This window comes from Chelonia mydas, chromosome 8, assembly GCF_015237465.2.
Source record: "Chelonia mydas isolate rCheMyd1 chromosome 8, rCheMyd1.pri.v2, whole genome shotgun sequence".
NCBI classification, from domain to species: domain Eukaryota; kingdom Metazoa; phylum Chordata; order Testudines; family Cheloniidae; genus Chelonia; species Chelonia mydas.
This window is the reverse complement of record NC_057854.1, coordinates 65,698,842-65,713,207: the sequence shown is the minus strand read 5'-3', so window position 1 is coordinate 65,713,207 and position 14,366 is coordinate 65,698,842. Positions and strand designations below refer to the sequence as shown.

The window sequence follows — 14,366 nt, the reverse complement described above, 5'->3', positions numbered from 1 at the left end:
AGTATACATCCATCCCACCTATGAGGTCATGCCCACATTCTGTGCTGATGTTTCCAAATGGCCTTCAGAGGTAACATGGTGTAGAACATGTAACATGCAATATGTGATGTATAAGCAACATACAAAAAGGATAATAAATTTCATATAGTACAGATTTCAACTGAATGAAAATTAAGCTTCTTTTTAAACATTAAGGCTGAGATTTTCATAACTGCCTACAGGATTTGGATAATTTTAATGGGATTTAGCTGTCCAGATCGCCTAGATAGATTTGAAAATCTCAGCCTAACAGCTCTGCCAACCTAATGCATTTTCAAAAAAGACTAACATGATTTGTTCCACACTTATGAACATCCTGCAAAGTTGCACCTTAAAATGTTTACCCATCCACTCTTCAGCAAGCACCAAAGAGGACTGCACTATTACTATAACTTATAGGAATTTACAGAGTCTCATAACTTCTGGCAACAAATGGGGCCAGAGCTTGGGAAAAAATCACTGACGCATCCCCTCATTGACACCACAACAGATGTCCTCAGATATATCTTGAATCAGCCCTAGGAATATATATCAAACAGATTGCAACCAAACTCATACTAGGACAAAAGCAGTTTGCAGATCTACTTTGGGCTCAGGTTCTCTACAAAATTTATTTCAATTCAATTTCAAGACAAAATAGAAACATTTAATGAGACCGTTCATAGGATCCCCGGTTACTTTCTTCCAAATGCAGGTCATTTATGGGGAAACTTACTGAATAGCCAATCATAGTAAACAGGTAACTAGTCCCTGGAGACCCCCACATGCAGATTTCCCCCTGTTAAGTATAGTATATGTATTTTCATATATAATTCCCCAATACTGGAAGATTTTTTCCAGGCGAACAATGTTGTTATGCTTGATATTTTGTTACTATAGATTTGATGTAGACTGTTTTGTTACTATAGATTTCAAGCCAGCAAGTCTCTATCTATTCTCCATTCTTCTTGCAGTACTTTAGTCTCCAGTGAGTTCTATCTACTACTGAAACATAGAAAATTTCCCCCCAAAAGGTAAAGATTTAATTTTTCATCCAAGAACAAATGTTCACAGCACAGTTACATTGAAAATGTAGAGGGACCATCAACAATAGTGGCATTAGCTTCGGTTATAGCAATGAATTGCTACAGGTTTAAGTCTGTATCAAAGAAGTGTTGTTTTTCACAGTGGAAGAAACTAGTACAGTGTACATTGTATGCTTTTGGCATACATGGAAAACATGATTGCCCCGAGGACAGTGTATAATTGCAATGGAAACCTGTAAAACCAGCATTACATCACACCTTATATATATATATATATATCCTGTAATCCCTGAAAGCTTACCCTCAGGTTAAATAAGTACTTTGCTCTGAACAAACTCAAAAGAAGAGGAAAAAAACACATCAATAATAAAAATCAGACTTTGCACTATTACAGTTGCACAAACAGGCAGTGTTCCAGATAAGAGTCTGAAATTTCCATTTAAAACACCAAATTTTCTCTCTTTCCCCCTCCCTTTCTTATTTAATTAACTTTGTGAGTAACTTTACTATGTGTAAAAGTGAAGCATCCGTAGTACCAGTGCAAGCCACACACAGGTAAGCACTGTGGCTATTCCACTCCTAGACCTTGCACAGAAAGCCAGTCATGCTAACTGGTGTGTCTGGATACTACCATGAGACCACCTCACTCATTTTCATTTGTGACTGAACCCAGATCTTCAGCTGGAGGTAGTGGACTAACCACTGTGGCATCAACCCCCCCATCACGCCCACATCCCTCATTTTCAAGGTTTCATAGTAAGGCAATTTGTATTCCCTGGTTACATGGGAATTTGCTTTCGATGGTTCAGTTGAGAGAGTACAGGTGCTGGGTCCCTCCTTCTTACTCACTGAGACAGGCCAAACGATGACCTATAAACAATCTAGAATTTTGCCATCCTCTAGGACAATTTATCCTGCTTGTGAGAGGGAGTAAAGAGAAGGAACCCAGGATGTATACAGTCTTGATTGAGCCACAGAACATGATGATAAAAGTTTGCGAAGGACTGAGACCAAGCATACAAATATTTCACTTGGGAAGATTTTCTTAACATTTATCAAAATGTATTTAGTTGGGTTTAAGTTATTAGAGAAGAGGAAACTAGAGTTTTTGGTTTTTGTTTTTTTCTAGGTTTTTTTTCTGTAAAGAACAGAAAAATTGCACATAACTGTGCATACAAACATTTATTTATTACTAACATCTGAGCTTCTGGTCAGTTTATGAGTCTATCATATCCACAGTGGTCTTTCAGGTCAGAAATAAACTATTCCAAAATGTCCCCTGAGTAAACGTCAAGATTTTAAGAAAACCTTATGTTTTGCGGTGACTTCTTAATATGCATTACAAAGTGACCAAGACATCAGAGTACGTCTGTGACAACATAACCGAGAAAAAAATCACCCAAAGATGCTAATGGGGATGGCACAGTATTCTCAACATATTATTAATTAGGTTATTGCATTCTCAAAGAAAAGTCTCAATAACAAAACACAGGAACAGCTATACCAGACACCTTTCAGATGCCCTTGCATATTACATTTTTCTTTACCATCAGCTTTCCTCAAATGTTATTAATTTGCAAATTGTCCATTTTGTGCACACACACACACCTCCCTCCATTGTGACAAATTAAAAACAAACAAGAAAATATAATTAGAAAAAATTAAAATTCTTATGCCTGTCTTTAGAGCAAAATGTGAAAGCTGCCACAGTTTGAATCTCTATTTGGTATGAATGTTCAATAAAGAAAACAATCTCTGTAACAGAATTAGCAGCTAGAATCATGTGATATTGAGTTGCCATGGAAGCAACTCTTTTATCCAATCAATATATTACAGTTTTCCTATAAACACAAAATAGTCATTATTTGACTTAGGCTGCCCCCGAACAAATTAAAACAATTCTGTCTCAATCTCCGATAACTATTTTATCCGTTCTTCTCATCCAAGTCAAATATTTTATCTGGTTAGCATGCTCCTTAGCTCTATTGTCTGAGAGGACTTGGGAATTCAAAGCACACAGGGTACTCTTGCTGCTTATGTGCCATGCACTTTCTTCATCTTAAATCATTTAAGTAAATGGGTCACACCAAGGGCCCCATCTTGCAAACTTACTCACTTAAATGCATAGAGTTGTAAGATCAATCCCTTAGATATAAAAAGCAGTGTGTAAGCACTGCTGGCATCCGAAAGGTGAAATTCTTATATTAGACATGTATTTTGGGTAAAATGCACAAAAACTAAAGATTTTGTTGTTGATGATGATGATGATGAACATAAAAACAGGATGATGAACATAAAAATTCGCCAATAACAGTTTTCTCTCTCAAGCAATGGAATTGTAGCAATTGCTAGTCCCATACCTGCCAAAACCTGCTATGTGCATCTCCTTTGATGAGTTCAATAGTGTCCCCAGTCTGGATGTGTAACGGTGGGCCATCATGTGGTGTTGGCTGTGGTACCCCATTGTAGTTTCTAACAACTTGCATTTTTGGTAATCCTGCCAAAAATTGAATACAGGTTTTTGGTCAATGACATGGCAATCTAAGACATTCCAATGTGCATAAAATAATAAAATAAATATAATAAATAATAATAAAGATAACATATCAATGTTAGGAACTTAACTAGGAGCAGTCGGGGAAGGAAGTAAAAGCACATTCACCAGCTACTATATTTGAACAAGTAATGAAATGAGAAATTTCTCTCAGCTCCTTACTATATTTTTTTAGTTCAAGAAAAATATTTCTCTTTAGGCTACTGCTTACTTCAAAAAAAGCACAACACATACAGTTTAATGGAAAAGAATCATTTTTCCCCATCAACTCCATCCCTACCTCCTCCTACTTTCCTCTTGGGGCATTAGTTGATTTCATCACTAAGGAAACTCATCCTTTTCTGTGTATATATAACACTGGCCTTTTATAAGGTTCGTATCTTAAGGTTATCTTTGTAATCCAAAACAAAAATGTGATGGATGTGATGAAGTAATATTTAAGACATTGAAATGGAGAAACTCTCCAGGCTTGAATCAATGTTCCAAAAATGGTGCCATTAAAAGGAACATGTCTATGAAAATCAGAGTGACAAACGTTCCATGCTTCTGATGCAATCTGTTTTGTTTTTTTTTAAAAACCTCACTTTTCTTAAGTGTTATTGGATATACAGTTCAATACTTCATTTTAAAAAGCAGAACTCATGGTAGCATTCTGGCCTTATTGCACCAATATTGGCTGCATCTGAATTGGGATCTTTTTCAAAGGTGAGAATGCCATCTCCTGAGACATAAGCCACTTAAATTTGTCTAGCTTCAACTTTCAGGCATTGGATCGTGTTACACCTTTCTCTGTTAGTTTGAAGAGCTCATTATTAAATATTTCTTTACAATGTAGTACTTATAGACTGTAACCAATTCAGCCCTTAACCTTCTCATTGTTAAGCTACACAGACTGAGCTCCTTGGATCTATCACTATAAGGGAGATTTTCCAATCCTTTAATCTTGCTCGTCACTCTTCTCTGAGCGGTCTCCAATTTTTCCAACATCCTTCTTGAAGTGTGGACACCAAAACTGGACACAGTATTCCAGCAGTCATTGCAGCAGTGCCAAAACAGGGATAATATAAACACACTTCTCCAACTGGAGAGTCCCCTGTTTATGCACCAAAGGATCAAATTAGCTCTTTTAGTAACAGTGCTGCACTGAGAGGTCACGGTTAGCTGATTATCCACCATCACCCCCAAATCATTTTCAGAATCACTGCTTCCTAGGGTACAGTGCTTCTCTCACTGTATAAATATGGCCTACATTCTTTGTTCCTAGATGTATAATTTACATTTAGCTGTATTAAAACATATATCAGGGGTAGTTTATTTTTTGTCAAGGTCCAAATTTCTTGCTCAAGGTATAGAAAAGGTCCAGACTCTAGAGAAAATAATTAAGAAAACCTCAATAATGATAATAAGTAAATAAAAAGATGTCAGGGTCCATTTAAAAGCATCCGGCTGTCCAGATTTGGCCCACAGTCCGCCTATGGACTACCCCTAACATATATTTGTTTGCACACAGTTTACCAAGCGGTCCACATTGCTCTGTATTAATGACCTGTCCTCCTCATTATTTACCTTTTCCCAGAGTTCACAATGATGATTTTATGTTTTCTTCCATGTCATTGATAAAAATGTTGAATGGTGTAGGGCCAAGAACAGATCCCTGCAGGACCCCACTAGAAACACACCCACTCGATGATTATTCCCCATTTACAATTATATCTTGAGACCCATCAATTAATCCATGTAACGTGTGCTATGTTCATTTTATATCATTCTAGTTTTTTTAATCACAATGTCATGTGGTATACAGACAAAAAAGACATACATAAGTCAAGCATGAGACAAGATCAGTTCTTCCATCTGTCTTTGATACATACTTTAATCTAATTTGGTTGTTTATCACTACACATGGGATGTTACAGGTTCCTATAATTAACTGGATATATCCATGCTGCTGTAATCATATGAACCATTTTAGGTCAAATGCTTTTAAGAACTAAGCAAATGTGGAAGAACACAGTTCACTTGTCTGGACTGATAGATATCAACTGTTTTGCTGCTGAGAAATATGAGATAAACCCGCTTTTGAGACAGGCCTAGAATTTGGCTTTCCATTTTTTGTTTAGAAAGTTCGTCATTATATTTCTATACACAGATAAATACACATACACATGAATTATATTATATAGTAGAACCTCAGAGTTACTAACACCTCAGGAATGGAGGTTGTTCGTAACTCTGAAATGTTCATAACTCTGAACAAAACGTTATGGTTGTTCTTTCAAAAGTTTACAGCTGAACACTGACTTAATACAGCTTTGAAACTTTACTATGCAAAAGAAAAATGCTGCTTTTAACCATCTTTATTTAAATGAAACAAGCACAGAAACAATTTCCTTACCTTGTCAAATATTTTTAAACCTTCTCTTTAATCTTTTAGTAGTTTACATTTAACACAGTACTGTACCGTATTTTCTGTCCCCCCCCCTTTTTTTTTTTGGTCTCTGCTGCTTTCTGATTGCGTACTTCCAGTTTCAAAAGATATGTGTGGTTGACCGGTCAGTTCATAACTCTGGTGTTCGTATCTCTAAGGTTTTACTGTATATATATTGAACATGTACTTTATGGAGCAGTAAATAATCTAACAGTATTTTCAATGAGTAAGACTAAATTTCAAGCCAACAAAATATTAGGCAAAATATTAGGCAAAATAATACGAACTCTATATGATGTAACTTGGACTGAAGTAAAAGAATAACTATTCCATCAAATTGATTATATTATCTAATACATCTAAAATGAGACACCTAAACTTAAAAAAAATGTACTGCCTTCATCCCAGCTAGATGAAATACCAATTCTTGCTTCATTTAACAGTTTAATCAGGTTGCCACTCTGCAAAATACATATTGATCAATGCACTACACAACTGATTCAGCATCAACCATTTTTGCCTTCTGTGTATGGTGTTGCATATGAGTGAGAGAATGTTTGCAGCAGTATAGATTAGTACCTATTCACAAGGCTGATAACTTTGTCCTAATACAATAAAGTTTCCCCGTGGCAATATCTTAGAAGATAGCACTGCATACTTGGTCAATGAGCTGTCAGCATGTCCTGGCCTCTCACTTTTGAGACGTAATTTCAAGCCTAAGAATTAAATTATGTTTATTATATTTTAATTATTAAAATTAAAAATTATGTTTTACAAAATGTCAAATCAAGTGATTTTAGCTTTTTTTCAATCAAATGTTTACAGTCTGCGTATACAGCACTTCACTACCTCCTTGTGACAATCTCATTAGAAAGGCATTAAGGAGTACTTGACTATGTGTTTCACTGGGAATCCTACTTTATTAAAAATAAGAATTTCAACCATTAGAATGGTCAGAACAATCATGGCACGCAGAATTAACAGGTGCAGCCTGATTTTTAACTTTTATTTACGGAAGTGGGAGTTGTGGAATGCTCAGCAGGCCAACAGTGTTAAAGAAATTCCATGCTGTCTCAAACAGCAGAATTGTAAAAAAGATAGCACAGGATTAACAACATTAAAAGATATCACAGTATTAACAACATTAAAATATATCATGCCTGTGTGCCTTGCATAAAGTTTAAACATGCTTAATTCTGTTAAGACCAAATGCTACAGTAATTACAATGGCAAAAGGGAGTTGTTAACATGAGGCTGCAGCACTTGGCCTTCAAGAGACTGATCTAAAACCCATTGCAGTCACCAGAAAGAATACGATTGGCTTTCATGGGCTTTGTCTCAGGTTCTTATTCTTGAGTCATGTGATTTCATTTAATTATTATTGAAACAAAACTGTGTGTGATATTTTCAGTCTCATAAATTTTTGGTGCCAAAACTGAAGTTTCCTAAAAGAACTGGCTAACGCGCTGGACCATGGATTAATCATCCCAAGTGACACAGGCACTGAGCACTCTCATTGCCCACTTGAAAACTTCAGTGGCAGCTATGGGAACTCAGCATATCACCTGACTACCACGAGCCTAGTTGTCATATTTGCTTATATAAATAATGAATATTTTTTGTTGTTACTTACAAACACCTCATGTTAGTTTAACTTCTGAAATTTGCTTTGCAGCTAAAGTAGAAGGATTTAAAAGAAAATTTTCAGGTCTATGATTATTGGCATTTTAAAACAAAATATAAATTAAAAAAGAAACATTTTCCTTACAGTAGGCTGAAATTGAAGGTTCAGTATAAACTAATGTGCTTTTTACCTGTTGCTGTAATTTTTGAACATGTAATGTATTTAACACAAGACAGGCACAGAGGAGACATAAATTTACAATTCGGCAAACTGAAAATACAATGACCAACTATTAAAGTTGTTTTACCTGGCACATTGCATACCCGGAATCACAACAGGATGGAGAATGTAAAAATATCTATTCCACAAAGAGATGTGTTCACAAGGTCTATAAACTGATTTTCATATTCAAGAGGCAGACCTACCATAACAAGCTAACAAAGAACTTCAAAAGCAGGTCAAAGTCTCTCCTGTGTTAACCCTCCTCCAATAATGGGACTGTCTGAGTCACAGAGATTATGTTCTCTGGTTATCCCAGCAAATCCAAACATGGCACAGATAACTTGTATTGATTACACATGTAAAAGCAGTGAATCTGTAGGATGTATGCATCATTCATGATCTGAAAAGTTTCAGTGGAAGGAGCTATATCTGCACCATAATTTTAATATATAGAAAAAAGATTATGCTTTTCCAGAGAATGAAGACTAACACGAATCATGGAAATTACTCCAAAATGTGCATATGCTTTCTTCCTTCTATAAAAGCTCATACCACAGAACCTCAGCTGTACCTCAATTAGGCGTGGACAGAATGATTAGGGTGCATGGAAGCATATAGCAATGAATGAGAGAAGGTAGTTAAGGAAGGAGAAAGTAGTTAAGGACACTGAAGTCAATGGTAAATGGGACAAAATACAACATGGTTTTACAAAAGGTAGATCGTGCCAAACCAACCTGATTTCCTTCTTTGAGAAAGTAACAGATTTTTTTAGACAAAGGAAACGCAGTGGATCTAATTTACCTAGATTTTAGAAAGGCGTTTGATACTGTGCCACATGGGGAATTATTAGTTAAATTGGAAAAGATGGGGATCAATAGGAAAATTGAAAGGTGGATAAGGAATTGGTTAAAGGGGAGACTACAACGGGTCCTACTGAAAGGTGAACTGTCAGGCTGGAGGGAGGTTACCAGTGGAGTTCCTCAGGGATCGGTTTTGGGACCAATCTTACTTAATCTTTTTATTACTGACCTTGGCACAAAAAGTGGGAGTGTGCTAATAAAGTTTGCGGATGATACAAAGCTGGGAGGTATTGCCAATTTAGAGAAGGACAGGGATATCCTACAGGAGGATCTGGATGACCTTGTAAACTGGAGTAATAGTAATAGGATGAAATTTAATAGTGAGAAGTGTAAGGTCATGCATTTAGGGATTAATAACAAGAATTTTAGTTATAAGCTAGGGACACATCAATTAGAAGTAACGGAGGAGGAAAAGGACCTTAGAGTATTGGTTGATCATAGGAGGACTATGAGCTGCCAATGTGATATGGCCGTGAAAAAAGCTAATGTGGTCTTGGGATGCATCAGGAGAGGTATTTCCAGTAGGGATAAGGAGGTTTTAGTACCGTTATACAAGGCACTGGTGAGACCTCACCTGGAATACTGTGTGCAGTTCTGGTCTCCCATGTTTAAGAAGGATGAATTCAAACGAACAGGTACAGAGAAGGGCTACTAGGATGATCCGAGGAATGGAAAACTTGTCTTATGAAAGGAGACTCAAGGAGCTTGGCTTGTTTAGCCTAACTAAAAGAAGGTTGAGGGGAGATATGATTGCTCTCTATAAACATATCAGAGGGATAAATACTGGAGAGGGAGAGGAATTATTTAAGCTCAGTACCAATGTGGACACAAGAACAAATGTATATAAACTGGCCACCAGGAAATTTAGACTAGAAATTAGACGAAGGTTTCTAACCATCAGAGGAGTGAAGTTTTGGAATAGCCTTCCAAGGGAAGCAGTGGGGGCAAAAGCTATCTGGCTTTAAGATTAAACTCGATAAGTTTATGGAGGAGATGGTATGATGGGATAACATGGTTTTGGTAATTAAATATTCATGGTAAATAGGCCCAATGGCCTGTGATGGGATATTAGATGGGGTGGGATCCGAGTTACCCAGGAAAGAACTTTCTGTAGTATCTGGCTGATGAATCTTGCCCATATGCTCAGGGTTTAGCTGATTGCCATATTTGGGGTTGGGAAGGAATTTTCCTCCAGGGCAGATTGGAAGGGGCCCTGGAGGTTTTTCGCCTTCCTCTGTAGCATGGGGCACAGGTCACTTGCTGGAGGATTATCTTTAAACTACGATTTGAGGACTTCAGTAGCACAGATATAGGTGTGAGGTTTTTTGCAGGAGTGGTGGGTGAAATTCTGTGGCCTGTGTTGTGCAGGAAGTCAGACTAGATGATCATAATGGTCCCTTCTGACCTAAATATCTATGAATCTGTGAATGGTGGCAAATGGATGGAGTGTGCAGAAAACTGTGCTTAGCTTTCTCTGTGTCAAATAATGCTGATTTGGTATAGTAACTTAGAAGCACTTCTAGCTGGCTAATACTGAAATGGTGTTTACAGCTGTATTTCATATCTGGAATCTAGCTGTTTCCCCATTCTACCCCTTTCTCTCCCCTCCTCCCCCATTGTCTTTGAAATAATTAAAAATCAGCATTCTTTCAAAGGACACACTACAGGAGTAAAAACTTCACAAACAAGAGTTCATACAGAGAAGAAAGTATATATCAAACCCTGCTAAGGAAAGTCCAAAAAGGAAAATATAACCCAGTGGTGTGATACAGATCCATTTCTGTGCCCACAGAAAATGAGAGTCAGATATATGCCTTGCTAGAAAGCCTGGGCTTTTTAGCTCAAGCTGTAGTAGCTGCTTGGACATTAGGCTCTGGAGGTCTTGATGTATCAGCCAAGATGACAGCTATCACAAGAACACTTATGTGGGTTTTGAGATAACAAACAAGGGGTTGAGACAGGCTTCACATTATAGCATTGAGTTGACAGGACCCAAAGCTCCACATTCATAAACAACTGAACATGGATTGCAATATTTTTAATATCACTAATGGAAATCTAAAAATTGGTATCCTTCCAAAGGAGTCCTAAACTATTTAATAACTTCTTAAACTTGATTAAAAATACATTATTAGAAAGGATAGGTTTATCTGGAAAGTACAAGAGCAATTTTTTGTTGCTAAACACAAACTTCAAGAAGCTTTTCATTTAAAAAAATAGCTAATCAACAAGAGTAAATAATGTGTATGGGTAGGAAATTTGTGATTTAGAATTATACTGTGGCAGAATATATTATAATGCAAGAAAAAAGTATGTGTTTTAAACATCTATAAATTCTACCACCAAAGCAAATGTTTTTAAAAGCAGCTTGTTCTCAGTGACATTTGGTTATAGAACATTCAAAAATTCTCAACAATCGCCCCACAACGGGGAATCTATATTTCTCCTTAGGAATCTCAGGGAGAGTGCCGAGTAAATGGCATTTGAATGCCAATGACACAAGGAGACATACAGAACATCTGGAAGGGAGGCTGTTTCCACCAACAACTGAATTTTATTTTCTAAAGTTATCTATACAACCCTATCACTAATTTTAAAAAAGTGTAGATTAGCAGGTATAAACAATTCAGTTGAGTTTCACGGTAGTACAGAGGCAAATTTCTATATACTCAAATTAAATGTTGGTAACCCCCATTATTTTCAGCAACATATTCTGAGGTACACCTCACTGAGAGGACTATGAAAGTACAAAACATCTTCAGTAGAAACAGAGACTAACAACTAAAATTGATTATGTAAAATATAGTTCTAGAGACATTACCACTGTGAGGTATTACAGCTGCAGTACCAAAGAGATCTGGCAGATTCACAGAAAACAGTTTGGGAGGTATATATCTGGTGCAAAGATAGGTGCTTGTGAATGTATTTAAATGCACATAGAACTACTGCAACAAAAGAAAAGCAATAGGCTGAAATCATGGCCTACTGAAATCAATTGGAGTTTTGCCATTCACCTCAGTAGGGCCAAGATTTTACCTTAGTGCTTACAAGTCTACACCAGTAAACTTCCCAATACGAACAAACAAAATCAGTGTGCCAACGTCTGATCTTTAAAAAGAAACAGCTGCAATATCGGCCTTCATAACCCATCAAATGGCTGAAATCATGTCCCCTCTGGCTGCCAGACTAAACCCTGAGAACCTCCAGGTGAACGCACCTTAGCGGCCAAGACCGGATCACACAAAAGACTGAGCTGAATCACAGTTCATGAGAAATCAAGGGACAAACACAGGTCTGTCGTAGCCATGTTTTATAAAGTACCAATCTGGCTACAGTGCAGACTTTACCTTTATTTAAACTTGTATTACACATTTGAATATGTTCTCTGGTAATTACAGGACAAGGAAGAAGGCTCACATATTCCTTACAGTTTTAGTTTTAAAATGAGTATTAACAGAGAATATCCATTACATTAGGAATAAGCTACATATATGCATTAAAGCATCTCTGTATCTATGAACAGCACTGAAGGCCATCAGAGTCTGATACAAAGATTCCCGAGGAGGAATAAGATATGTAAATATTATTCTTGCATACAACAGGAGTCATTCATGCCAGTGATAACCCTGTCAGAGCAGATCTCAGCACCTGTTATTCCTGAATAATCAAAAGTTTGGTTTAGGCTTTAGTCACAGATCATTTAATCACAGAGAATGATGGAACAAAAATATAGGAGAATGGGGCATACTGGTGAATTTATGGTTACACTGTGTTTTACTTTCAGGGCTCATTGAGTGAGCTCTGTTTGCACTGAAACAAGTTAATTTGAATCTTGAGGATCAGAAAGAGGATTGGGTTGACAGTGATTGTCTCGTGATCCCTTCTTTATGGTTGGAGACTGTTTCATGAATTTTCTGGAATCATCCAAATATTTGGGGTTTGATCCAAAGGCCATTTAAGAAATAGAATGAATTCTATAGACTTCAATGCACTTTGGATCAAGTGCTTAATATTATACCATCAAGTGTATCTGAAAGAATGAGGTAAGACCACATTCTTTAAAAAAAATAAAATAAATAACTCAGCCAGAGCCCTAGCTCAGCAGCACCTGCCTCCCCTGGAGCTGAAGACAGGCTGCTTTGCCTCCCACCAGACCACTTTGTTTCAATCCTAGTCCCCCAGGTGGGTAACTCTCTCAAACCACATCCACCTACAAACCAACTAATTAGGGAGAGAAGCCCATTCCAATATTTTGTAAGTATGTAAATATTCAGGTTAAGTATCAGAAATGTGACTCAGAATATCACTCATCATGTAAAATGCAACCGATGAAGTGAGCTGTAGCTCACGAAAGCTTATGCTCAAATAAATTTGTTAGTCTCTCAGGTGCCACAAGTACTCCTTTTCTTTTACTCATCATGTAGAAGACCCAACATAATGATATACTGGGAATCAAGCGCTAGAATTTAGCTAAATCTGTGAGTTTAAGCTTTTGATTTTCAAATCAGCACCACCATTTGAATTATAGGAGCTCCCAAAGACCCAGTTGTGGTGGGGACTGTACAAGCACACACAAAATCATGGCCCCTGCCCTATAGGGCTCTCAATCTAATTTAAGATTTTTAAAAAGCAACAAGTGAGCATAACAACAACAATGGAGGGAAAGCAGATGGGATGATGAGGGTAACAAGAGAAGCATGGGAATACAGCAAACAGCTATGTTCTCAATTTGATGGCTCCGAGACACTTAAAAAAACAAAAAAGTCAATAATCTCTCTAAGGCCAACTACCCAGTCACTATTATTAAAGTGCAGTAATCCAATTTGAAAAGGATATTTAATGGCCAATTCTATTCTGAAAGGTGACTATGCAAAAACAGTACTTGTTGTACTCCACAGATCTGATGATGACTCTTCAGAGTCATGGCTGCTGACTTCTGTGACAAAAATATGTTCTTACTACATGTTACTTCTGTTTACACTGTACTGATTAACGATGCTGAGCCAATACAGATGGAACATCCTAACACCATCTTTTAAGGGTACTTTTCAGAACAGAATGGGGATTTAAGGAATATAATTAATGTTGGATAAAACTACTGATGACATGGTTGTTCCTGCATCAGAAAGACAATGCATTAAATGGATGTTTGGTTCTCTCGATTCCAAATGTCACTGTTTCTGCATATCTTGAAGAGTTTAAAAATGTGTAAGACACTTTTCATAACCTCACACTATGTCCAGGCAAGATGCCTTTTCAACAGAAATACTGACAATTCCTAAAGAATCAGTTTTGAATCTACCTTTTTTTGTTCTGCTTCAGATTAGTTATCCTTCCACTGTATCATTTACTACATGTTCTTCTTCACTTGGCCCTACATTCATTATGGTTCCTTTCAATCTACAAATTTGCTAAATCTGGCTTCTTGCATATTTAACATTCAGCTCCTGCTCTCCTCCATTAACTGTTTAAAGTTCCACTCATGGAGGCATTTAGACAGAAGATTCCCTGGCAAGGTTCTCCTTGTACCACCGCATTGCTCTCTTGCCTGAGCACAGAATACTCTAGTGGGATATGGGGGCGGGGGAGCTGCACCATCCCATTCCCCCACCTC

At 37.1% G+C, this 14,366-nt stretch overlaps 1 protein-coding gene across 3 annotated transcripts in view; it reads right to left on the bottom strand.

The window, feature by feature from the left end:
* The window catches only part of VAV3 (vav guanine nucleotide exchange factor 3), a 244,734-nt gene that overhangs the window by 41,925 nt on the left and 188,443 nt on the right, over positions 1-14,366 (bottom strand). For all 3 annotated transcript variants that reach the window (XM_007055209.4, XM_043552808.1, XM_037906160.2), the window contains one exon: positions 3,425-3,561. In XM_007055209.4, coding sequence (XP_007055271.2) covers positions 3,425-3,561 — 137 coding nt within the window. The remainder of the gene's footprint in view (positions 1-3,424; positions 3,562-14,366) is intronic.